General features: G+C 53.2%; 1 protein-coding gene across 1 annotated transcript; it reads left to right on the top strand.

Annotated features, from left to right (window-relative positions):
• Positions 1-867: 867 nt before the first annotated feature.
• LOC140458735 (E3 ubiquitin-protein ligase CBL-like) lies at positions 868-24702 on the top strand. Its single transcript, XM_072553395.1, has 5 exons — positions 868-899; positions 4961-5107; positions 6850-7006; positions 20517-20638; positions 24484-24702. Exons 1-5 carry the CDS (start codon positions 868-870, stop codon positions 24623-24625), a joined length of 600 nt encoding a protein of 199 aa, XP_072409496.1. The 3' UTR covers positions 24626-24702.
• The last annotated feature ends 431 nt before the right edge of the window (positions 24703-25133 follow it).

Here is a 25133-nt window from a genome sequence, read left to right as displayed (position 1 = left end):
GTTGGTATGTGTTTTCAAACTTCTGTATCTCCTGCCTGATGGGAGAGAGTGTAACCTGGCTAGGAGGGGTCTTTGGTGATGTTGGCTGCTATAACAAGGCAGCGGGGAGTGTAGACAGAGTCCATGGATGGAAGGCTGGTTTGTGTGACGGACCAGGCTGTGTTTACGACTCTCTGTGATTTCTGACAGCCCTGGGGCAGAGCCTTGGATAGTGGTGGCTAGCACAAGGGGTCATTGCTTCAAATTGAGGGGTGATAGATATAGGACAGATGCCAGAGGTAGTTTCTTTACTCAGAGAGTAGGAGGGGTGTGGAATGCACTGCCTGTAGCAGTAGCAGACTCACCAACTTTAAGGGTGTTTAAATGGTCATTGGGTCGGCATATGGATGAGAATGGAATGGTGTAGGTTAGATGGGCTTCAGATTGGTTCTAGGTTAGATTAATTGCAGTGTGGAAGCAGGCACTTTGGCCCAACATCGACTCTCCGAAGAGCAACCCACCCAGACCCATTCCCCGACACCTAATACTATGGGACAATTTCCCATGGCCAATCCACCCTAACCTGCACATCCCTGGGCACTATGGGACAATTTAGCATGGCCAACCCACCCTGACCTGCACATCTTTGGACTGTGGGAGGAAACCGGAGCACCCGGAGGAAACCCACGCAGACACGGGGAGAATGTGCAAGTTCGACACAGTCAGTCGCCTGAGGTGGGAATTGAACCTGGGTCCCTGGTGCTGTGAGGCAGCAGTGCTAACCACTGTGCCACCGTGCCGCCCACATGTGTAACATGGAGGGCCGAAGGGCCTGTACTGCGCTGGAATGTTCTGTGTTCAATGCTCTAGTTGCCACACCAGGCTGTGATGTGTGTGACCGACTTAAAGACAGATATCAGGTATTATTTGTCTGGTTAGCGTGTAATGGAAGTTTTTTCACGGTATCTTGGGTCAGGTGACAATAGAACATAGATAGAACATAGAACATAGAACAGTACAGCACAGAACAGGCCCTTCAGCCCACAAAGTTGTGCTGACCACTGATCCTCATGTATGCACCCTCAAATTTCTGTGACCATATGCATGTCCAGTAGTCTCTTAAATGTCCCCAATGACCCTGGCTCCACAACTGCTGCTGGCAACGCATTCCTTGCTCTCACAACTCTCTGTGTAAAGAACCCGCCTCTGACATCCCCTCTATACTTTTCTCCAACCAGCTTAAAACTATGACCCCTCGTGTTAGCCATTTCTGCCCTGGGAAATAGTCTCTGGCTATCGACTCTATCTATGCCTCTCATTATCTTGTATACCTCAATTAGGACCCTCTCCTCCTCCTTTTCTCCAATGAAAAAAGTCCAAACTCGATCAACCTCTCTTCATAAGATAAGCCCTCCAGTCCAGGCAGCATCCTGGTAAACCTCCTCTGAACCCTCTCCAAAGCATCCACATCTTTCCTATAATAGGGCGACCAGAACTGGACGCAGTATTCCAAGTGCGGTCTAACCAAAGTTTTATAGAGCTGCAACAAGATCTCACGACTCTTAAACTCAATCCCCCTGTTAATGAAACCCAAAACACCATATGCTTTCTTAACAACCCTGTCCATTTGGGTGGCCATTTTAAGGGATCTATGTGCCTGCACCCCAAGATCCCTCTGTTCCTCCACACTGCCAAGAATCCTATCCTTAATCCTGTACTCAGCTTTCAAATTCGACCTTCCAAAATGCATCACGTCGCATTTATCCAGGTTGAATTCCATCTGCCACCTCTCAGCCCATCTCTGCATCCTGTCAATGTCCCGCTGCAGCCTACAACAGCCCTTTATACTGTCAACGACACCTCTAACCCTTGTGTTGTCTGCAAACTTGCTGACCCATCCTTCAATCCCCTCATCCAACTCATTAATAAAAATTACAAACAGTAGAGGCCCAAGGACAGAGCCCTGTGGAACACCACTCACCACTGACTTCCAGGCAGAATATTTTCCTTCACTGTCCTACCACTCGCTGTCTTCTGTTGGCCAGCCAATTCTGTATCCAGACAGCTAAGTTTCCCTGTAATCCATTCCTCCTGACCTTCTGAAGGAGCCTACTATGGGGAACCTTATTAAATGCCTTGCTGAAGTCCATATACACCACATCCACAGCTTGACCCTCATCAACTTTTCTAGTCACATCCTCAAAGAACTCGATAAGATTTGTGAGGCATGACCTGGCCCTCACAAAGCCGTATTGACTGCATTTAATCAAGCCATGCTCTTCCAGATGGTCATAAATCCTATCCCTCAGAATCCTTTCTAACACCTTGCAGATGACAGACGTGAGACTTACTGGCCTGTAATTGCCGGGGATTTCCCTATTTCCTTTCTTGAAGAGAGGAATTACATTTGCCTCTCTCCAGTCCTCAGGTACGACTCCAGTGGAGAGCGAGGTTGCAAAGATCTTCGCAAGTGGCGAAGCAATTGCATTTCTCGCTTCCCAAAGCAGCCGAGGACAAATCTGGTCTGGGCCTGGTGACTTGTCAATCTTAATGTTTGTCAAAATGTTCAGCACATCAGCTTCCTCAATCTCTATCCGTTCCAGCGTGCTTACTTGCTCCTCAATGGTTTAATTCACTACAAGGTCCTTTTCTTTAGTAAAGACAGAAGGAAAAAAAACTCATTTAGGGCTTCCCCTACCTCCTCAGACTCCACACACCAGTTCCCGATGCTATCCCTGATCAGCCCTACTCTTTCTTCGATCATTCTCTTATTCCTCACATAAGTGTAAAATACCTTTGTGTTCTCCCTAATCCGTTCTGCCAAGCCTTTCTCGTGTCCCCTCCTGGCTCTCCTCAGACCATTTTTGAGCTCCTTCCTCGCCTGCCTGTAATCCTCTAGGGCTGAGCTTGACCCTAGCTTCCTCCACCTTACGTAAGCTGCGTTTTTCCTTTTGACAAGAAGCTCCTCCGCTCTCGTCATTCAAGGTTCCTTTATCTTACCCCCTTCTTGCCTGTCTCAGAGGAACACATTTATGCATCACTCACAACAACTGTTCCTTAACCAGTCTCCACATGTCTATAGTGCCCTTTCCATGGAACAATTGCTCCCAGTCCATGCTTCCCAACTCACGTCTGACAGCATCATAGTTTCCTTTTCCCCAATTAAATATCCTCCCACTGTGACAATAATAAAGCAACTAAAAAGAAGGCGGGTGTGGTAAATATTTGAAAGGGAAAGGAATGTGCAGGAAGGCAGAGGGGTCTGGATGGAGTGGACATGGATAAGATGTTTCTGAACAAAGAGACCTTGGAGTGCAGGTTCATAGCTCCTTGAAAGTGGAGTCGCAGGTCGATAGGACAGTGAAGAAGGCGTTTGGTATGCTTTCCTTTATTGGTCAGAGTATTGAGTACAGGGGTTGGGAGGTCATGTTGCAGCTGTACAGGACATTGGTTAGGCCACTGTTGGAATATTGTGTTCAATTCTAGTCCCCCTGCTATAAGAAGGATGTTGTGAAACTTGAATGGGTTCAGAAAAGATTTACAAGGATGTTGGAGGGTCTGAGCTACAGGGAGAGGCTGAACAGGCTGGGGCTGTTTTCCCTGGAGCGTCGGAGGCTGAGGGGTGACCTGATAGAGGTTTACAAAATTATGAGGGGCATGGATGGGGTAAATAGGCAAAGTGTATTCCCTGGGGTCGGGGAGTCCAGAACTAGAGGGACATAGGTTTAGGGTGAGAGGGGAAAGATATAAAAGGGACCTAAGGGGCAACTTTTTCACCCAGAGGGTGGTACGTGTATGGAATGAGCTGCCAGAGGAAGTGGTGGAGGGTGGTACAATGACAGCATTTAAAAGGCATCTGGATGGGGACATGAATAGGAAGGGTTTGGGGGGATCGGGGCCAAGTGCTGGCAAATGGGACTGGATTAGGTTGGCATATCTGGGTCAGCATGGTCGGGTTGGGCCGAAGGGTCTGTTTCCATGCTGTACATCTCTATGACTCGATGACTGAGGGATTGAAAGCTGATTAATCTTGACAATCTTGAACCAATCTGGTTGGAAATAAATTGATAAGGGTGTAGAGAGAGGGGCAATTGGACAGAGTGCTGTACATTTGCAGATGCCTTAGTCCGGGGTAAGTTTCGGATAGGGGAATGGTTTCTGGGTGGGTTACTCTTCGGAGGGTCAGCGTGGATCTGTTGGGCTGAAGGGTCCGTTTCCACACTGTAGGGGATCTAATCGAAATAATTACATACTGATATTTCATGCAAGTGCAAAATGGCAAAAGTTGTGAAAAATTGAACAATACTTTTCGTAAATTTAAATTGATTTCATATTTCATTTAATTCTGGATACATTAGCTGTGTTTCAAAATTATTTGTTTTGATATGTAAGAATTGGACACTCCTGTTTAGACCCATCGGGCAGAATGTCCTGATTGGAGTCAGGTTAAGAGCCCCAATCAGGGAACTCAGTCTCTCAGAGTAGGGACGTACTGTTACCATTCCAATAACAGATGGTCCCTCGCAGGAGGAGAGATTAGATTACTTACAGTGTGGAAACAGGCCCTTCGGCCCAACAAGTCCACACCGCCCCGCCACCCACCCATACCCCTGCATTTACCCCTTACCTAACACTACGGGCAATTTAGCATGGCCAATTCACCTGGCCTGCACATCTTTGGACTGTGGGAGGAAACCGGAGCACCCGGAGGAAACCCACGCAGACACGGGGAGAACGTGCAAACTCCACACAGAGAATTACCCCGAAACGGGAATCGAACCAGGGTCTCTGGTGCTGTGAGGCAGCAGTGCTAACCACCGTGCCACCGTGCCACCCTAAGAGACAGGGATCCAAGGGCAGAACCTGACAGGGAATCAAGGATCGTTTCGAACAAACCTTGGGACTGATTTCTTGTTCCTGGCTCCTGCTGACTGCGATATCTCTCTCTCACTCTCTCTCTCTGGTTCTCCCTCTCCCCTAGGCGCAGTTTGATCAAACTCTCCCTGATCTTCAGTCACATGTTGGCCGACCTCCGAGCAATATTCCCCAACGGATTTTACCAGGGAGATTCCTACAGGGTCACCAAGGTGGACGCTGCAGAATTCTGGAAAAGGTCCTTCGGAGATGAGTGAGTGACACAGAATTGTTCCTGCTTCAAATACCCCAGTTAGGGAAAAGGCACCCACACACTCCCTTCACACATTTAAACAGGAAACCATCAAACACTCCCAGGGACAGGGACAGCACGGGGTTAGATACAGAGTAAAGCTCCCTCTACACTGTCCCCCCATCACACACTCCCAGGGACAGGGACAGCACAGGGTTAGATACAGAGTAAAGCTCCCTCGACACTGTCCCCCCATCACACACTCCCAGGGACAGGGACAGCACAGGGTTAGATACAGAGTAAAGCTCCCTCTACACTGTCTCCCCATCAAATACTCTCAGGGACAGGGACAGCACGGGGTTAGATACAGAGTAAAGCTCCCTCTACACTGTCTCCCCATCAAATACTCTCAGGGACAGGGACAGCACGGGGTTAGAGACAGAGTAAAGCTCCCTCTACACTGTCCCCCCATCAAACACTCCCAGAGACAGGGACAGCACGGGGTTAGATACAGAGTAAAGCTCTCTCTACACTGTCCCCCCATCAAACACTCCCAGGGACAGGGACAGCACGGGATTAGATACACAGTAAAGTTCCCTCTACACTGTCCCCCCATCAAACACTCCCAGGGACAGGGACAGCACAGGGTTAGATACAGAGTAAAGCTCCCTCTACACTGTCCCCCTATCAAACATCCCCAGGGACAGGAACAGCACGGGGTTAGATTCAGAGTAAAGCTCCCTCTACACTGTCCCCCCATCAAACACTCCCAGGGACAGGGACAGCACGGGGTTAGATACAGAGTAAAGCTCCCTCTACATTGACCCCTCCATCAAACACTCCCAGGACAGGGACAGCACGGGGTTAGATACAGAGTAAAGCTCCCTCTACACTGTCCCCCCATCAAACACTCCCAGGGACAGGGACAGCACGGGGTTAGATACAGAGTAAAGCTCCCTCTACACTGTCCCTCCATCAAACACTCCCAGGGACAGGGACAGCACAGGGTTAGATACAGAGTAAAGCTCCCTCTACACTGTCCCCCCCATCAAACACTCCCAGGGACAGGGACAGCACAGGGTTAGATACAGAGTAAAGCTCTCTCTACACTGTCTCCCCCATCAAACACTCCCAGGGACAGGGACAGCACGGGGTTAGATACAGAGTAAAGCTTCCTCTACACTGTCCCCCAATCAAACACTCCCAGGGACAGGGACACCACGGAGTTGTTGTGATGAGGACTGAGGATTGCAGGGTTGTGCGACGCACTCCAAAGTCAAATAGCTTGCTGAAGTCCTCTCCTTGTCGCCATTGAGAGCTTGGTGAGGTGATTGTGTTCGCCTCCAACAGCCCCAGGAACGTCCCTTCGTTCTTTCAAACTTAAAAATGCAATTGCAGTGCCCCTTTAACAGTTAAAGGGACCCTGCAGCCCTAACAATGTGTGGCCTCTAATTGGACGCGTTCTGTGGCCAAGTTCTTGCTGTGATCTTAAAAAGATGGCTGATTCCAAATTCATTTCCCCCTTGCGTGGGGTCAATAACTATTCTTTTGAGACTAAACCTTATCCACTTTGTTCCCTTGACCCCCCCCCCCTCCATTCTCACCGTTTGTTTTCCTATCTGTGCTCCCTCTTCCCTGTTCTCACTCCTTGGACCATACCACCTCTCGATGTGTCTCCCCTCATTGTGACTGAATCCTCTTTCTCTCGCTGTCCTTCCCCCTCTCCCTTACGCCCTTGAACCGTTCCCAAACCCGCCTCCCAGGAGTGTCATTCCCTGGAGGTATTTTCGAGAGCAGTTGTACAAGATTCATCGGTTCGGGAGTGGGATGGAATCCATGGCGCTGAAATCCACCATCGACCTCACCTGCAATGACCACATCTCCGTCTTCGAGTTTGACATCTTCACCCGTCTCTTCCAGGTAGGCCAGAGGGAAGGTCGGAGAGGGGGAGAGAGAAAGAGAGAGCGTGCGAGAGTGAAAGAGATTGGAGAATCGTTGGGGTGGGGGGGGGGGGGGAGAGAATGAGGGAGAGAACGCGGGAGCATGTGCGAGTGAGAGAGTGGGAGACAGGGAAAAGGAGTGGGGGACAGACAGGTCACGAGACCATGAAGGAGATAGAGAGAGAGAGGGAGAGAGAGCTGGGAAAGGGAGAGTGAATGAGGGAGAGAGCGTGAGGGCATGGGAGAGAGAATGAGAGAGATAGTGAGGAAAAAAGACCGAGAGAAAGAGAAGAGTGGGGGAGAGGGAGAGAAAATGAGGGAGAGAGTGAGAGATGCAAGAGATAGAGAGATAGTGACATGAGCGAGAGAGAGAGAGAGAGAGAGAGAGCTGGGAAAGGGAGAATGAATGAAGAAGAAAGAGAGAGAGAGAGTGAGGGGGAGGGGGGAAGAGAGAGAGAGAGCGAGGAGGGAGAGGGGGAAGAGAGAGAGAGAGCGAGGAGGGAGAGGGGGAAGAGAGAGAGAGAGAGAGAGAGAGAGAGAGGCAAGGAGAGAGTGATACCAAGGGAGAAAGAGAGAGAGAGAGAGAGCGAGGGGGGAGAGGGGGAAGAGAGAGAGAGAGAGAGAGAGAGAGAGAGAGCGAGGGGGGAGAGGGGGAAGAGAGAGAGAGAGAGAGCGAGGGGGGAGAGGGGGAAGAGAGAGAGAGAGAGAGAGAGAGAGAGAGAGGCAAGGAGAGAGTGATACCAAGGGAGAAAGAGAGAGAGCAGGGGTGAGGGGGGAAGAGAGAGAGAGAGTGAGGGGGAGGGGGAAGAGAGAGAGGGAGGGAAGAGATTTGGGAGCGGTAGAGTGAATGAGGGAGAGAGCGCGAAGGTATGGGAGAGAGAATGAGAGAGATAGTGAGGAAGAAAGACAGGGAATGAGAGAGTGGGGAGAGGGAGAGAAAATAAGGGAGAAAGAGAGAGAGAGCAAGAGGGAGACAGTGAGAGAGGGATAGCAAGGGACTGAGAGAGAGAGAGAAAGAGAGTGGGAGAGGGAGAGAGAATGAGGGAGAAAGAGAGAGAGCAAGAGGGCGAGAGTGAGAGAGGGATAGCAAGGGAAAGCGAGCAAGAGGGAGGGAAAGATAACAAGGGAGAGAGAGAGAGAGAGAAAGAGAGTGGGAGAGGGAGAGAGAATGAGGGAGAGAGAGCATGGGAGATGGTAGAGAGATGGCGAGGGACAGATGTTGAGAGGGGGAGAGCATGAGGGAGTATGCAAGAGAGAGAGAGAGAGAGAGAGACGGTGAGGAGGAGAGAGAGGGGGGAAAGAGAGAGATAGAAAGATATAGAAAAAGGAGGGAAAGAGGGAGAGGGGAAAGAGAGAGATTGAGCAAGTGCATGGGGGACAGAGTGAAGAATGAGCTAAAGAGCAAATGAGAGAGTGAGTGAGAGAGGGGGGTGAGAAAGAGGGTGGGAGAGCAGGAAGATGGAAAGGGGGGGGAAGGGATTGAGGGACAGAATAGTGTGAGGGAGAAAGCGAGGTTGTGAATGAGTGACCGAGTGTCAGAGAGAGTGGGGAAGAAAGAAGAGGAAGGGGAGAGAATGAGCGAGAGAGTGAAGGAGAGAGAGAGAGGAGACAGAGGAGGAGAAAGGAGAGAGAGTGTGATCGAGGGAGAGTGTGGAATTCAGGCAGAGCAAGCTAATTGGATACAAAACTGGTTTACCGGTAGGAGACAGAGGGCGGTGGGGGAGGGTTGTGTTTCAGACCAGAGGCCTGTGACCAGCGGTGTCCCACAGGGATCAGGGCTGGGTCCACTGCAGTTTATCATTTATATTAATGATTCAGATGAGAATGTAGGAGACATGGTTAGTAAGTCTGTGGGCGACACCAACATTGGTGGGATAGTGGACAGTGAAGGGGGTTATCTCAGATTACAAAGGGATCCTGATCAATTGGGTCAATGGGCTGAGGAGGGACAGATGGAGTTTAATTTGGATAAATGTGAGGGGTTGCGTTTTGGTAAAACACACAGGGACGGGGCTCTTACAGTTAATGGTAGGGCCCTGGGTGGTGCTGGGGAACAGAGGGACCCAGGGGTTCAGGGACATCATCCCTTTGGAGTTTGTGTCACATACAGACAGGGGGGTTACGAAGGGGTTTCGCACACTCCCCTTCATTGCTCAGCCCTTTGAGTGTAGGAGTTGGGAAGGTCATGTTGAGGTTGTACAGGACATTGGGGAGGCCCCTTCTGGAATACTGTGTCCAGTTCTGGTCGCCCTGTTACAGGAAGGATATTATTAAACTGGAGAGGGTTCCGGAGAGATTTCCCAGGATGTTGCCGGGAATGGGAGGGTCGGAGTTATAAAGAAAGGCTGGATAGGCTGGGAGTTTTTTCCCCGGAGCGTCGGAGGCTGAGGGGTGACCTTATAGAGGTTTATAAAACCATGAGGGGGACAGAGAGGGTGAATGGTGGGTGTCTGTTCCCCCAGGGTGGGGGTGGGGGGGATTTGAAGACCAGGGGGGCACATGTTTAAGGGGAGAGGAGAGAGATTTAAAAAAGACACGAGGGGCAACTGTTTTCCCCAGAGGGTGGTCCGTGTGTGGAATGACCTTCCTGAGGAAGTGGGGGGGGGGGGGACAGTTACAACGTTTAAAAGGGATTTGGATAAGGACATGGACAGGAAAGGGTTGGAGGGAGATGGGGCCAGGAGTAGGCACGGGGGACTGGGTTAGTTTGGGGGTTAGGGTCAGCACGGACTGGATGGGCCGAAGGGTCTGTGTCTGTTCTGTTGGACTCTGTAATAGAATGAGGGAGAGAGAGTAGTAGTAGAGAAAGGGGGAGAAAGAGGGGGAAAGAGAGCAAGAAGCATAACAAGGCAGAGAATAAGGGAGAGTGAGTGAGATGGGGGGATAGAGAGAGAGGGAAGGACGGAGAGTGAGTGAGATAGGGGAGAGAGAGGGAGGGAAGGATGGAGAGTGAGTGAGATAGGGGAGAGAGAGGGAGGGAAGGACGGAGAGTGAGTGAGATAGGGGAGAGAGAGGGAGGGAAGGATGGAGAGTGAGTGAGATAGGGGAGAGAGGGAGGGAGAGTGAGTGAGATAGGGGAGAGAGAGAGGGAAGGAGAGAGTGTGAGTGAGATAGGGGAGAGAGAGAAGGAAGGAGTGAGAGTGAGTGAGATAGGGGAGAGTGAGAGGGAAGGAGAGAGTGTGAGTGAGATAGGGGAGAGAGGGAGGGAAGGAGAGAGTGTGAGTGAGATAGGGGAGAGACGGAAGGAAGGAGTGAGAGTGAGTGAGATAGGGGAGAGAGAGAGGGAAGGAGGGAGAGTGAGTGCGATAGGGGGGAGAGAGAGAAAGATGGGAGGAGGTAGAGTGGAGAATGAGGTAACGACTGAGTGAGAGAGCAAGTGGGTGAGAAAGATGGAGAGCAGCAAGATGGCGTGAAATAGAGAGAAGAGGGATAAAGAGAGGTAAAGATAAATTAAAAAGTACAGAAAAATAGAGATAGATAGACAGATAGATAGATAGACAGATAGATAGACAGATAGATAGATAGACAGACAGATAGATAGATAGACAGATAGATAGGTAGACAGATAGACAGATAGATAGATAGATAGATAGACAGACAGACAGATAGATAGATAGATAGATAGATAGATAGATAGATAGATAGATAGATAGATAGATAGATAGATAGATAGATAGATAGATAGATAGATAGACAGACAGACAGATAGATAGATAGATAGACAGGTAGATAGATAGATAGACAGACAGATAGACAGACAGACAGACAGATAGATAGATAGATAGATAGATAGATAGACAGACAGATAGATAGATAGATAGACAGATAGATAGGTAGACAGATAGACAGATAGATAGATAGATAGATAGACAGACAGACAGATTGATAGATAGATAGATAGATAGATAGATAGATAGATAGACAGACAGACAGACAGACAGACAGATAGATAGATAGATAGATAGACAGGTAGATAGATAGATAGATAGACAGATAGATAGATAGATAGACAGATAGATAGACAGATAGATAGATAGACAGACAGATAGATAGATAGATAGACAGATAGATAGATAGACAGATAGATAGATAGATAGATAGATAGATAGATAGACAGACAGACAGATAGATAGATAGATAGACAGATAGATAGATAGACAGATAGACAGATAGATAGATAGACAGATAGATAGACAGATAGATAGATAGACAGACAGATAGATAGATAGACAGATAGATAGGTAGACAGACAGACAGATAGATAGATAGATAGATAGATAGATAGATAGATAGATAGACAGATAGACAGACAGATAGATAGATAGATAGATAGATAGACAGATAGATAGACAGATAGATAGATAGATAGACAGATAGATAGATAGACAGATAGACAGATAGACAGATAGATAGGTAGATAGATAGACAGACAGACAGATAGATAGATAGATAGATAGATAGATAGACAGATAGATAGACAGATAGATAGATAGACAGATAGATAGACAGACCGATAGACAGGTAGATAGACAGAGAGGTGGGCGATAGGTTGGGAATGGTTTGGGGGCTGGAGGTGGGGGTGGGGGGGGGGGGGGGGGGGGGGGTGCCAGAAGACCTGGATACCCTTGTGGACAGGTCGTTGAGGGTTAGCATTGAAGGACCAACAGGGATTGGAGGTCTCACTGTAATTGTACAGGGTCGCAGTGAGACCACCCCCTTGGAGTACTGTGTGCGCGGTTTTGGGGCTCTCCGTATCTGAGGAAGGAAGTTCCGGCGATGTCGGGAGAGCAGGGATAGTGAAACAGCCCGATTCCAGCATGGACTGGTGGGACCGAAGAGACCGATTCCGTGCTGTATGACTCTCGAGTAACGTGGGGGAGATGGTGAGGGAGAGAGAGAGAGAGAGTTGTGGAGAGAGGGAGAGAAGGACAGGAAGGTAGAGAGTGAGTGAGATAGAGGAGAAACGGGAAGCGAAGGAGGGAGTGGAAACTGAGGTGATGAGAGCGCGGAGGGAGAGAGAGATGGAGAGCAGTAAGATGGCGTGAATTCGAGAGACAGGACTGATGTAGGAAGAGAGAATGGAAGTGCTAGGAATATTTTCGCCCAAGTTCAGATGAATGAGGGCTAAAATCTCATCGAAACCGATCAAATTCTAACAGGGCCAACATGGGATATGATGTTCCCAGGGTAGTCCACAAACAGGGCAGGGCGGTCATGCTTAAAGGCTCTTGGGTAGGCTATCCATGGCTGAGATGAAATGGATGGCAAGGGGACTCTCAAAATAAATTAAAGCTGGTTAGTTTGACCTGGGGTATCGGCAGATGACGAGTATTAATGGTGAGAGACAGGTCAAGCTCCTTGGTAGGACTTGGATTGATCAGTGTGGTTTTGTTAAGGGAGCGTTGTGTCTGAGTGACTGGACTGATTTCCTTTTCTGGCGTGTGGATTTAACAAGGTGGGGGGGGGGGGGTCGATAGGGGCAATGGAGAGGACGTGGTCTATCTCCACTGATTGGTGATGATGCGTGGGAAGGTCAGATGGGGGACGTGAACTCCAGGCCATCTCTGCAGGAGTCCCTCAGGGTGGGGTCCTAGGCCCAACCATCATCAGCTGCTTCATCAATGACCCTCCTTCCACCATAAGGTCAGAATGGGGATGTTCGCCGATGACTGTACAGAGTTCAGCTCCATTTGCAGCTCCCTCAGAGACTGAAGGATTCCAAGTCCAACAAGATCTGGGCCATATCCAGGCTTGGGCTGACAAATGACAAGTAACATTCACACCACATAAACACCAGATAGACAGATAGACAGATAGATAGATAGATAGACAGATAGATAGATAGATAGACAGATAGATAGATAGATAGATAGACAGATAGATAGGTAGACAGATAGACAGATGGATAGATGGATAGATAGATAGATAGATAGATAGATAGATAGATAGATAGATAGAAAAATACAGGAAGGGCAGGGTGAAGGCGGGGATTGAGTGAGGGAGAGAGAGAGGGAGAGAGTGAGGGAGTGGTGAGAGAGGAGAATAAGTGATCAAGTAAGCAGGAGAGTGGGGAAAGGGGGGGTGGAGAGAGGGAGAAGGAGGAGAGAGAGACAAAGAACAAGCAGCAAGAGGAGGAGAGGGAAATAAGAGCGAAAGACAGTGAGAGTGAGTGAGAGAGAAAGAAGGAGAGCTGGGGTGGACCAGAGCAGGTCAAAGAGGGAAGAGTGAGGCAGAGAAAGGGGGGAGATAGAGGAGGATACCCACCATCAATAACCCTATAAGATAATCAGAGGATAGGACAGGGTGAACAGGGAGAGCCTTTTTCCTCAGATAGTGATGGTTCGCACGAGGGGACATAGCTTTAAATTGAGGGGGTGATAGATATAGGACAGATGTCAGAGGTAGGTTCTTTACTCAGAGAGTAGGAGGGGTGTGGAACGCACTGCCTGTAACAGGAGTAGACTCACCAATGTTAAGGACAGTTAAATGGTTCGTGGATAAACATATGGACGAGAATGGAATAGTCTGGGTGCGATGGGCTTCAGATTGGTCTCACCGGGCAGCATAACATCAAGGGCCGAAGGGCCTGCACGGTGCCGGAACATTCTATGTTCCGAGAGACAATCCAACCATCCTGTCAACCCAAGAATGAATCAACAAAGTTACGAAAAATCTGCGCAAGCAAAAGCAAAACAAAACGATTGCGCCGTTCAAAATCTGAGCAGTCCATCTCGTGTTTCGGACGGAAGGGAAATTTCTGAGTCAAAGAGACCGAGCAACCACACTCGCTTTACAGTCACCGTGACCCACTTATGACAACGTCCAATCTGTAGGCCGCAAATGAAGCCTGACTGGGTCAGGACGTCCTCTCACTCAATTTGGACAACTCAAAAGCCGTTGACCGCCTGCGTATCCGGGTGGGAATATTTAAATATTTTACGTTTGGACCGCCGAAGGTTAGGCGAGTGTGTCCAAAAACATTTGCAGGCCTTTGGCAACACCCACGCCAACCAAGTCCCAGTAAGTGGAACCCTGGCCACACTGGTTGCCATGGTAACAGACCGCACCGAATTCAAGAGGCTTGAGAGTGACTTCCTCTGTTTGTGGTGCTAGAACTTTCCATTCGCTTGACTGACCAAGGGCCTGTGCATATTTGGCTGTTGACTGTTAAACATCAAAGCAGTTCCATTTTAAGTCAAAATGCAGTAAAGAGGGCAGAGAAAGAGAGAGAGAGAGTGAAAGAGAGAGAAAGAGAGAGAGAGAGAGAGAGAGAGAGAGAGAGAGACTTCGACCGAAAAGGCCTCGTCTGTCAGTGCCTCTAGCCCAGAAGTGTTGGCATCCACCCAACATCTTGCCGAGTCTCCCTTCACAGCTCTGACAGCTCCCCAATCCCTCCAGAGGTCAAAGGTCAGCCCACAGTCTGTGGACGTTCAAAGCTCAATTCTCAACACAAAGGTAGCACAGCACTGTCGGAGGGTCAGTGCTGAGGGAGAGCCGCACTGTCAGAGGGTCAGCGCTGAAGGAGTGCCGCACTGTCGGAGGGTTAGTGCTGAGGGAGTGCTGCAATGTCAGAGGGTCAGTGCTGAGGGATTGCCGCACTGTCGGAGGGTCAGTGCTGAGGGAGTGCCGCACTGTCGGAGGGTCAGTGCTGAGGGAGTGCCGCACTGTCGGAGGGTCAGTGCTGAGGGAGTGCCACACTGTCAGAGGATCAGTGCTGAGGGAGTGGGCACTGTCGGAGGGTCAGCGCTGAGGGAGTGCCGCACTGTCAGAGGGTCAGTGCTGAGGGAGTGCCGCACTGTCGGAGGGTCAGTGCTGAGGGAGTGCCGCACTGTCGGAGGGTCAGTGCTGAGGGAGTGCTGCAATGTCAGAGGGTCAGTGCTGAGGGATTGCTGCACTGTCGGAGGGTCAGTGCTGAGGGATTGTCGCACTGTCAAAGGGTCAGTGCTGAGGGAGCACCGCACTGTTGGAGGGTCAGTGCTGAGGGAGTGGGCACTGTCGGAGGGTCAGTGCTGAGGGAGCGCCGCACTGTTGGAGGGTCAGTGCTGAGGGAGTGGACACTGTCGGAGGGTCAGTGCTGAGGGAGCGCCGCACTGTTGGAGGGTCAGTGCTGAGGGAGTGGGCACTGTCGGAGAGTCAGTGCTGAGGGAGTGGGCACTGTCGGAGGGTCACTGCTGAGGGAGTGCTGCACTGTCGGAGGGTTAGTGCTGAGGGGAGTGCCGCAATGTCGGAGGGTCAGTGCTGAGGGAGTGCCGCAATGTCGGTGGGTCAGTGCTGAGGGAGTGCCGCACTGTCAGAGGGTCAGTGCTGAGGGAGTGGGCACTGTCGGAGGGTCAGTGCTGAGGGGGTGCCGCACTGTCAGAGGGTCAGTGCTGAGGGAGTGGGCACTGTCAGAGGGTCAGTGCTGAGGGAGTGGGCACTGTCGGAGGGTCAGTGCTGAGGGAGTGGGCACTGTCGGAGGGTCAGTGCTGAGGGAGAGCTGCACTGTCGGAGGGTCACTGCTGAGGGAGAGCTGCACTGTCGGAGGGTCACTGCTGAGGGAGTGCTGCACTGTCAGAGGGGCAGTGCTGAGGGAGTGCCGCACTGTCGGAGGGTTAGTGCTGAGGGAGTGCCGCAATGTCGGAGGGTCAGTGCTGAGGGAGTGCCACACTGTCGGAGGGTCAGTGCTGAGGGAGTGCTGCACTGTCGGAGGGTCAGTGCTGAGGGAGTGCTGCACTGTCAGAGGGAAAGTGCTGAGGGAGTGCCGCACTGTCAGCGGGTCACTGCTGAGGGAGTGGACACTGTCGGAGGGTCAGTGCTGAGGGAGTGGACACTGTTGGAGGGTCAGTGCTGAGAGAGTGGGCACTGTTGGAGGGTCAGTGCTGAGAGAGTGGGCACTGTTGGAGGGTCAGTGCTGAGAGAGTGGGCACTGTCGGAGGGTCAGTGCTGAGGGAGTACCGCACTGTCGGTGGGTCAGTGCTGAGGGAGTGGGAACTGTCGGAGGGTCAGTGCTGAGGGAGTGGGCACTGTCGGAGGGTCAGTGCTGAGGGAGAGCCGCACTGTCGGAGGGTCAGTGCTGAGGGAGAGCCGCACTGTCGGGGGGGTCAGTGCTGAGGGAGAGCCGCACTGTCGGGGGGTCAGTGCTGAGGGAGTGGGCACTGTCAGAGGGTCAGTGCTGAGGGAATGCCACACTGTCAGAGGGTCAGTGCTGAGGGAGTGGGCACTGTCGGAGGGTCAGTGCTGAGGGAGTGCCGCACTGTCGGAGGGTCAGTGCTGAGGGAGAGCCGCACTGTCGGAGGGTCAGTGCTGAGGGAGAGCCGCACTGTCGGGGGGTCAGTGCTGAGGGAGTGGGCACTGTCGGAGGGTCAGTGCTGAGGGAGTGGGCACTGTCGGAGGGTCAGTGCTGAGGGAGTGGGCACTGTCGGAGGGTCAGTGCTGAGGGAGTACCGCACTGTCGGTGGGTCAGTGCTGAGGGAGTGGGAACTGTCGGAGGGTTAGTGCTGAGGGAGTGGGCACGGTCGGGGGGTCAGTGCTGAGGGAGAGCCGCACTGTCGGGGGGTCAGTGCTGAGGGAGTGGGCACTGTCAGAGGGTCAGTGCTGAGGGAATGCCACACTGTCAGAGGGTCAGTGCTGAGGGAGTGGGCACTGTCGGAGGGTCAGTGCTGAGGGAGTGGGCACTGTCGGAGGGTCAGTGCTGACGGAGTGGGCACTGTCGGAGGGTCAGTGCTGAGGGAGCGCCGCACTGTCGGGGGGTCAGTGCTGAGGGAGCGCCGCACTGTTGGAGGGTCAGTGCTGAGGGAGTGGGCACTGTCAGAGGGTCAGTGCTGAGGGGGTGCCGCACCGTCAGAGGGTCAGTGCTGAGGGAGTGCCGCACTGTCAGATGGTTAGTGCTGAGGGAGTGCCGCACTGACGGAGGGTCAGTGCTGAGGGAGCGCTGCACTGTCGGAGGGTCAGTGCTGAGGGAGTGCTGCACTGTCGGAGGGTCAGTGCTGAGGGAGCGCTGCACTGTCGGAGGGTCACTGCTGAAGGAGTGCTGCACTGTCAGAGGGAAAGTGCTGAGGGAGTGGGCACTGTCAGAGGGTCACTGCTGAGGGAGTGGACACTGTCGGAGGGTCAGTGCTGAGGGAGTGGACACTGTTGGAGGGTCAGTGCTCAGGGAGTGGGCACTGTCAGAGGGTCAGTGCTGAGGGAGAGCAGCACTGTCGGAGGGTTAGTGCTGAGGGAGTGGGCACTGTCGGGTGGGTCAGTGCTGAGGTAGTACCGCACTGTCGGGGGGTCAGTGCTGAGGGAGAGCCGCACTGTCGGGGGGTCAGTGCTGAGGGAGTGGGCACTGTCAGAGGGTCAGTGCTGAGGGAATGCCACACTGTCAGAGGGTCAGTGCTGAGGGAGTGGGCACTGTCGGAGGGTCAGTGCTGACAGAGTGGGCACTGTCGGGGGGTCAGTGCTGAGGGAGTGAGCACTGTCGGAGGGTCAGTGCTGAGTGAGTGGGCACTGTCAGAGGGTCAGTGCTGAGGGGGTGCCGCACTGTCAGAGGGTCAGTGCTGAGGGAGTGGTCACTGTCGGAGGGTCAGTGCTGAGGGAGTGCTGCACTGTCGGAGGGTCAGTGCTGTGGGAATGCTGCACTGTCAGAGGGTCAGTGCTGACGGAGTGGGCACTGTTGGAGGGCCAGTGCTGAGGGAGTGGGCACTGTCAGAGGGTCAGTGCTGAGGGAGGGGGCACTGTCAGAGGGCCAGTGCTGAGGGAGTGGGCACTGTCAGAGGGCCAGTGCAGAGGGAGTGGGCACTGTCAGAGGGTCAGTGCTGAGGGGGTGCCGCACTGTCAGAGGGTCAGTGCGGAGGGAGTGCTGCGCTGTCAGAGGGTCAGTGTTGAGGGGGTGCCGCACTGTTGGAGGGTCAGTGCTGAGGGGGTGCCTCACTGTTGGAGGGTCAGTGCTGAGGGGGTGCCGCACTGGCAGAGGGTCAGTGCTGAGGGAGTGCCGCACTGTCAGAGGGTCAGTGCTGAGGGAGTGGGCACTGCCGGAGGGTCAGTGCTGAGGGAGTGCCGCACTGTCGGAGGGTCAGTGCTGAGGGAGAGGGCACTGTCGGAGGGTCAGTGCTGAGTGAGTGCCTCACTGTCGTAGGGTCAATGCTGAGGGAGTGCCGCACTGTCAGAGGGTCAGTGCTGAGGGAGTGGCCACTGTCAGCGGGTCACTGCTAAGGGAGTGGGCACTGTCGGAGGGTCAGTGCTGAGGGAGTGGGCACTGTCAGCGGGTCACTGCGAAGGGAGTGGGCACTGTCAGAGGGTCAGTGCTGAGGGGGGTGCCGCACTGTCAGAGGGTCAGTGCTGAGGGAGTGCCGCACTGTCGGAGGGTCAGTGCTGAGGGAGAGGGCACTGTCGGAGGGTCAGTGCTGAGGGAGTGGGCACTGTCGGAGAGTCAGTGCTGAGGGAGTGGGCACTGTCGGAGGGTCAGTGCTGAGGGAGTGCCGCACTGTCGGAGGGTCAGTGCTGAGGGAGTGGGCACTGTCGGAGGGTCAGTGCTGAGGGAGTGGGCACTGTCGGAGGGTCAGTGCTGAGGGAGAGCTGCACTGTCAGAGGGTCTGTGCTGAGGGAATGCCACACTGTCGGAGGGTCAGTGCTGAGGGAGTGCTGCACTGTCGGAGGGTCAGTGCTGTGGGAATGCTGCACTGTCAGAGGGTCAGTGCTGAGGGAGTGGGCACTGTCGGAGGGTTAGTGCTGAGGGAGTGGGCACTGTCGGGTGGGTCAGTGCTGAGGTAGTACCGCACTGTCGGGGGGTCAGTGCTGAGAGAGAGCCGCACTGTCGGGGGGGTCAGTGCTGAGGGAGTGGGCACTGTCAGAGGGTCAGTGCTGAGGGAATGCCACACTGTCAGAGGGTCAGTGCTGAGGGAGTGGGCACTGTCGGAGGGTCAGTGCTGACGGAGTGGGCACTGTCGGATGGTCAGTGCTGAGGGGAGCGCCGCACTGTCGGGGGGTCAGTGCTGAGGGAGTGAGCACTGTCGGAGGGTCAGTGCTGAGTGAGTGGCACTGTCAGAGGGTCAGTGCTGAGGGGGGTGCCGCACTGTCAGAGGGTCAGTGCTGACGGAGTGGGCACTGTTGGAGGGCCAGTGCTGAGGGAGTGGGCACTGTCAGAGGGTCAGTGCTGAGGGAGGGGGCACTGTCAGAGGGCCAGTGCTGAGGGAGTGGGCACTGTCAGAGGGTCAGTGCTGAGGGGGTGCCGCACTGTCAGAGGGTCAGTGCGGAGGGAGTGCTGCGCTGTCAGAGGGTCAGTGCTGAGGGGGTGCCGCACTGTTGGAGGGTCAGTGCTGAGGGGGTGCCGCACTGTTGGAGGGTCAGTGCTGAGGGGGTGCCGCACTGTCAGAGGGTCAGTGCTGAGGGAGTGCTGCACAGTTGGAGGGTCTGTGCTGAGGGAGTGGGCACTGCCGGAGGGTCAGTGCTGAGGGAGTGGGCACTGTCAGAGGGTCAGTGCTGAGGGAGTGGGCACTGTCGGAGGGTCAGTGCTGAGGGGGTGCCGCACTGTCAGAGGGTCAGTGCTGAGGGAGTGCTGCACTGTCCGAGGGTCAGTGCTGAGGGAGTGCTACACTGTCAGAGGGTCAGTGCTGAGGGAGAGGGCACTGTCGGAGGGTCAGTGCTGAGGGAGAGGGCACTGTCGGAGGGTCAGTGCTGAGGGAGTGGGCACTGTCGGAGAGTCAGTGCTGAGGGAGTGGGCACTGTCGGAGTGTCAGTGCTGAGGGAGTGCTGCACTGTCGGAGGGTCAGTGCTGAGGGAGCACCGTACTGTTGGAGGGTCAGTGCTGAGGGAGTGGGCACTGTCAGAGGGTCAGTGCTGAGGGAGTGGGCACTGTCGGAGGGTCGGTGCTGAGGGAGTGGGCACTGTCAGAGGGTCAGTGCTGAGGGAGTGCCGCACTGTCGGAGGGTCGGTGCTGAGGGAGTGGGCACTGTCAGAGGGTCAGTGCTGAGGGAGTGGGCACTGTCAGAGGGTCAGTGCTGAGGGAGCACTGCACTGTTGGAGGGTCAGTGCTGAGGGAGTGGGCACTGTCGGATGGTCAGTGCTGAGGGAGTGCCGCACTGTCGGAGGGTCAGTGCTGAGGGAGTGCCGCACTGTCGGAGGGTCAGTGCTGAGGGAGCGCCGCACTGTCGGAGGGTCAGTGCTGAGGGAGCGCCGCACTGTCGGAGGGTCAGTGCTGAGGGAGTGGGCACTGTCAGAGGGTCAGTGCTGAGGGAGTGCCGCACTGTCAGAGGGTCAGTGCTGAGGGAGAGCTGCAACAGAGAACAATCCAGCGCATGGGTGGTCATTCGGCCCGTCCTGCCGTGATAACCCTCTCCCAAGGAGCTGTGTATGTCATGTCGGTTATGCACAGCTCCGAGAGGTGGTTTGTTGGTTGAACTCGGTGAAGTGTCGGGGCTTGGGGAGGGGTGCAGGTGAGTGGGGGTGGGGCCTGGGTTGCACCTCGGATTTACAGGGTGTTTCCGGAACGTCGTCTGTCTCCTGACGGAATGTACCACCTTGTTGTTCTTTAGCCATGGCCATCGCTGCTGAGGAACTGGAACTGCCTGGCGGTCACCCACCCCGGATACATGGCTTTCCTCACCTATGATGAAGTCAAGGGCCGACTCCAGCACTACATTCACAAACCCGCCAGGTACGTCCCTGACTGCTCCTCCCCCTTCCCTCGCTCCCACTCCACCATCCTCATACGATCAGACAATCCCTACAGTGTGGAAACTGGCCATTCGGCCCAACAAGTCCACACTGACTCTCCAAAGAGTAACCCAACCATTTCCCCGACCCCATAATTACCCCAGACTAATGCCCCGAATACGATGTGGATAATTTCCCATGGCCAATCCACCCTAACCTGCACATCCCTGGACACTATGGGACAATTTCCCATGGCCAATCCACCCTAACCTGCACGTCCCTGGACACTATGGGACAATTTCCCATGGCCAATCCACCCTAACCTGCACATTCCTGGACACTATGGGACAATTTCCCATGGCCAATCCACCCTAACCTGCACATTCCTGGACACTATGGGACAATTACCCATGGCCAATCCACCCTAACCTGCACATTCCTGGACACTATGGGACAATTTCCCATGGCCAATCCACCCTAACCTGCACATCCCTGGGCACTATGGGACAATTTCCCATGGCCAATCCACCCTAACCTGCACATCCCTGGACACTATGGGATAATTTCCCATGTCCAACCCTCCCTAACCTGCACATCCCTGTACACTATGGGACAATTTCCCATGGCCAATCCACCCTAACCTGCACATCCCTGGGCACTATGGGACAATTTCCCACGGCCAATCCACCCTAACCTGCACATCCCTGGACACTATGGGACAATTTCCCATGGCCAATCCTCCCTAACCTGCACATCCCTGTACACTATGGGACAATTTCCCATGGCCAATCCACCCTAACCTGCACATCCCTGGACACTATGGGACAATTTCCCATGGCCAATCCACCCTAACCTGCACATCCCTGGACACTATGGGACAATTTCCCATGGCCAATCCACCCTAACCCACTCATCCCTGGACACTAAGGGACAATTTCCTATGGCTAATCCACCCTAACCTACGCATCCCTGGACACTATGGGACAATTTCTCATGGCCAATCCACCCTAACCTGCACATCCCTGGACACTATGGGACAATTTCCCATGGCCAATCCACCCTAATCTGCACATCCCTGGACAAATTGGGACAATTTCCCATGGCCAATCCACCCTAACCTGCACATCCCTGGACACTATGGAACAATTTCCCATGGCTAATCCACCCTAACCTGCACATCCCTGGACACTATCGGACAATTTCCCATGGCCAATCCACCCTAACCTGCACATCCCTCGACACTGTGGGACAATTTCCCATGGCCAATCCTCTCTCTGTGTCCCTTGTGAGTGTATCCCTGTGTGTGTGTCTCTCTGTCTGTCTGTCTCACTCTCTCTCTCTCTCTGTCCCATGTGTGTGTATCCCTGTGTGTGTGCATGTGTGTGTCTCTCTGTCTGTTTCTCTCTGTGCCCTGTGTATGTGTATCCCTGTGTGTGTGAGGGTCTCTCTCTCTGTCCCTTGTGTGTGTGTCCCTGTGTGTGTGAGGGTCTCTCTCTCTGTCTCTCTCTCTCTCTGTCCCTTGTGTGTGTATCCCTGTGTGTGTGTGTGAGTCTCTCTCTCTCTCTGTCCCTTGTGTGTGTATCCCTGTGTGTGTGACTGTCTCTCTCTCTCTCTCTGTGTCCCTTGTGTGTGTATCCCTGTGTGTGTGAGGGTCTCTCTCTCTCTGTCTGTCTCTCTCTCTGTCCCTTGTGTGTGTATCCCTGTGTGTGAGGGTCTCTCTCTCTCTCTCTCTCTCTCTCTCTCTGTGTCCCTTGTGTGTGTATTCCTGTGTGTGTGAGGGTCTCTCTCTCTCTCTCTCTCTCTCTCTCTGTGTCCCTTGTGTGTGTATCCCTGTGTGTGTGAGGGTCTCTCTCTCTCTCTCTCTCTCTCTGTGCCCTGTGTATGTGTATCCCTGTGTGTGTGAGGGTCTCTCTCTCTCTCTCTCTCTCTCTCTGTCCCTTGTGTGTGTATCCCTGTGTGTGTGAGGGTCTCTCTCTCTCTCTCTCTCTCTCTGTCCCTTGTGTGTGTATCCCTGTGTGTGTGTGTGAGTCTCTCTCTCTCTCTGTCCCTTGTGTGTGTATCCCTGTGTGTGTGACTGTCTCTCTCTCTCTCTCTGTGTCCCTTGTGTGTGTATCCCTGTGTGTGTGAGGGTCTCTCTCTCTCTGTCTGTCTCTCTCTCTGTCCCTTGTGTGTGTGTCCCTGTGTGTGTGAGGGTCTCTCTCTCTCTCTCTCTCTCTCTCTCTCTGTCCCTTGTGTGTGTATTCCTGTGTGTGTGAGGGTCTCTCTGTCTGTCTGTCTCTCTGTCTCTCTCTCTCTCTGTGCCCTGTGTATGTGTATCCCTGTGTGTGTGAGTGAGTGTGTCTCTCTCTGTCCCTTGTGTGTGTATCCCTGTGTGTGTGAGGGTCTCTCTCTCTCTCTCTCTCTGTGCCCTGTGTGTGAGGGTCTCTCTCTCTCTCTCTCTCTCTCTCTGTCCCTTGTGTGTGTATCCCTGTGTGTGTGAGGGTCTCTCTCTCTCTCTCTCTCTCTCTCTCTCTCTGTCCCTTGTGTGTGTGAGGGTCTCTCTCTCTCTCTCTCTCTCTCTGTCCCTTGTGTGTGTGAGGGTCTCTCTCTCTCTCTCTCTCTCTCTGTGTGCCCTGTGTATGTGTATCCCTGTGTGTGTGAGGGTCTCTCTGTCTGTCTGTCTCTCTCTGTCCCTTGTGTGTGTATCCCTGTGTGTGTGAGGGTCTCTCTCTCTCTGTCTCTCTCTCTCTGTCCCTTGTGTGTGTATCCCTGTGTGTGTGAGGGTCTCTCTCTCTCTCTCTCTCTGTCCCTTGTGTGTGTGAGGGTCTCTCTCTCTCTCTCTCTCTCTCTGTCCCTTGTGTGTGTGAGGGTCTCTCTCTCTCTCTCTCTCTCTCTCTGTGCCCTGTGTATGTGTATCCCTGTGTGTGTGAGTGAGTGTGTCTCTCTCTGTCCCTTGTGTGTGTATCCCTGTGTGTGTGAGGGTCTCTCTCTCTCTCTCTCTCTCTCTGTCCCTTGTGTGTGTATCCCTGTGTGTGAGGGTCTCTCTCTCTGTCTGTCTCTCTCTCTCTCTGTGTCCCTTGTGTGTGTATCCCTGTGTGTATGAGGGTCTCTCTCTCTCTCTCTTTGTGCCCTGTGTGTGAGGGTCTCTCTCTCTCTCTCTCTCTCTCTCTCTCTGTGCCCTGTGTGTGTGTATCCCTGTGTGTGTGAGTGAGTGTGTCTCTCTCTGTCCCTTGTGTGTGTATCCCTGTGTGTGTGAGGGTCTCTCTCTCTGTCTGTCTGTCTCTCTCTCTGTCCCTTGTGTGTGTATCCCTGTGTGTGTGAGGGTCTCTCTCTCTGTCTCTCTCTCTCTCTCTGTCCCTTGTGTGTGTATCCCTGTGTGTGTGAGGGTCTGTCTCTCTCTCTCTCTCTCTCTCTCTCTGTCCCTTGTGTGTGTATCCCTGTGTGTGTGAGGGTCTGTCTCTCTCTCTCTCTCTCTCTCTCTGTCCCTTGTGTGTGTATCCCTGTGTGTGTGAGGGTCTGTCTCTCTCTCTCTCTCTCTCTCTCTGTCCCTTGTGTGTGTATCCCTGTGTGTGTGAGGGTCTGTCTCTCTCTCTCTCTCTCTCTCTCTGTCCCTTGTGTGTGTATCCCTGTGCGTGTGAGGGTCTCTCTCTCTCTCTCTCTCTCTCTCTGTCCCTTTTGTGTGTATCCCTGTGTGTGTGAGGGTCTCTCTGTCTGTCTGTCTGTCTCTCTCTCTCTCTGTCCCTTGTGTGTGTATCCCTGTGTGTGTGAGGGTCTCTCTCTCTCTGTCTGTCTGTCCTGTCTCTCTCTCTGTCCCTTGTGTGTGTATCCCTACATAACCACACTGTCCCTCCCTCCCTCCCTCCACAGCTACATCTTCCGATTAAGCTGCACCCGGATGGGACAGTGGGCTATTGGATATGTGACTGACGACGGGAATATCTTACAGACCATCCCACAGAACAAGCCCCTGTTTCAGGCCCTGCTCGAGGGTTACCATGAAGGCTTGTGAGTTCACTCATCTGCGTGTGACTGCCACTCCAGCTCTGAGCGGGAGAGGATGCTTCCCAAGGGACACCCCATCATGGTCTTCGGGAATATCTCTGATAGGAAACTTGGAAGGAAATGGATGTGGTTGTAGGTTAGCTCGCGGAGCTGGAAGGTTCGTTCTCAGACGTTCGTCACCGTGCTGGGTGACATCATCAGTGAGCCTCTGGTGAAGCACTGGTGTGATTGTCCCACTTCCTGTTACTGTGTCTGGGTCTGTTCCAGTGGGCGAGATAGTTTTCTGTTCTTTCTCTCGGAGGGTGGTAAATGGGGTCCAAATCGAAGTGTTTATTGATAGAGTTCCCGTTGGAATGCCCGGCCTTTAGGAATTCATGTGTCTGTCTCAGTTTGCCAAGTGTTGCTGAACAAAGAGACCTTGGAGTGCAGGTTCATAGCTCCTTGAAAGTGGAGTCGCAGGTCGATAGGATAGTGAAGAAGGCGTTTGGTATGTAGAGAATCCCCGTTTAACAGGA

Source organism: Chiloscyllium punctatum, chromosome 34 (assembly GCF_047496795.1).
Source record: "Chiloscyllium punctatum isolate Juve2018m chromosome 34, sChiPun1.3, whole genome shotgun sequence".
In the NCBI taxonomy this organism is placed as follows: Eukaryota; Metazoa; Chordata; class Chondrichthyes; order Orectolobiformes; family Hemiscylliidae; genus Chiloscyllium; species Chiloscyllium punctatum.
Note: the sequence above shows the minus strand (reverse complement) of the source record. Positions and strands in the feature narration are given on the sequence as shown.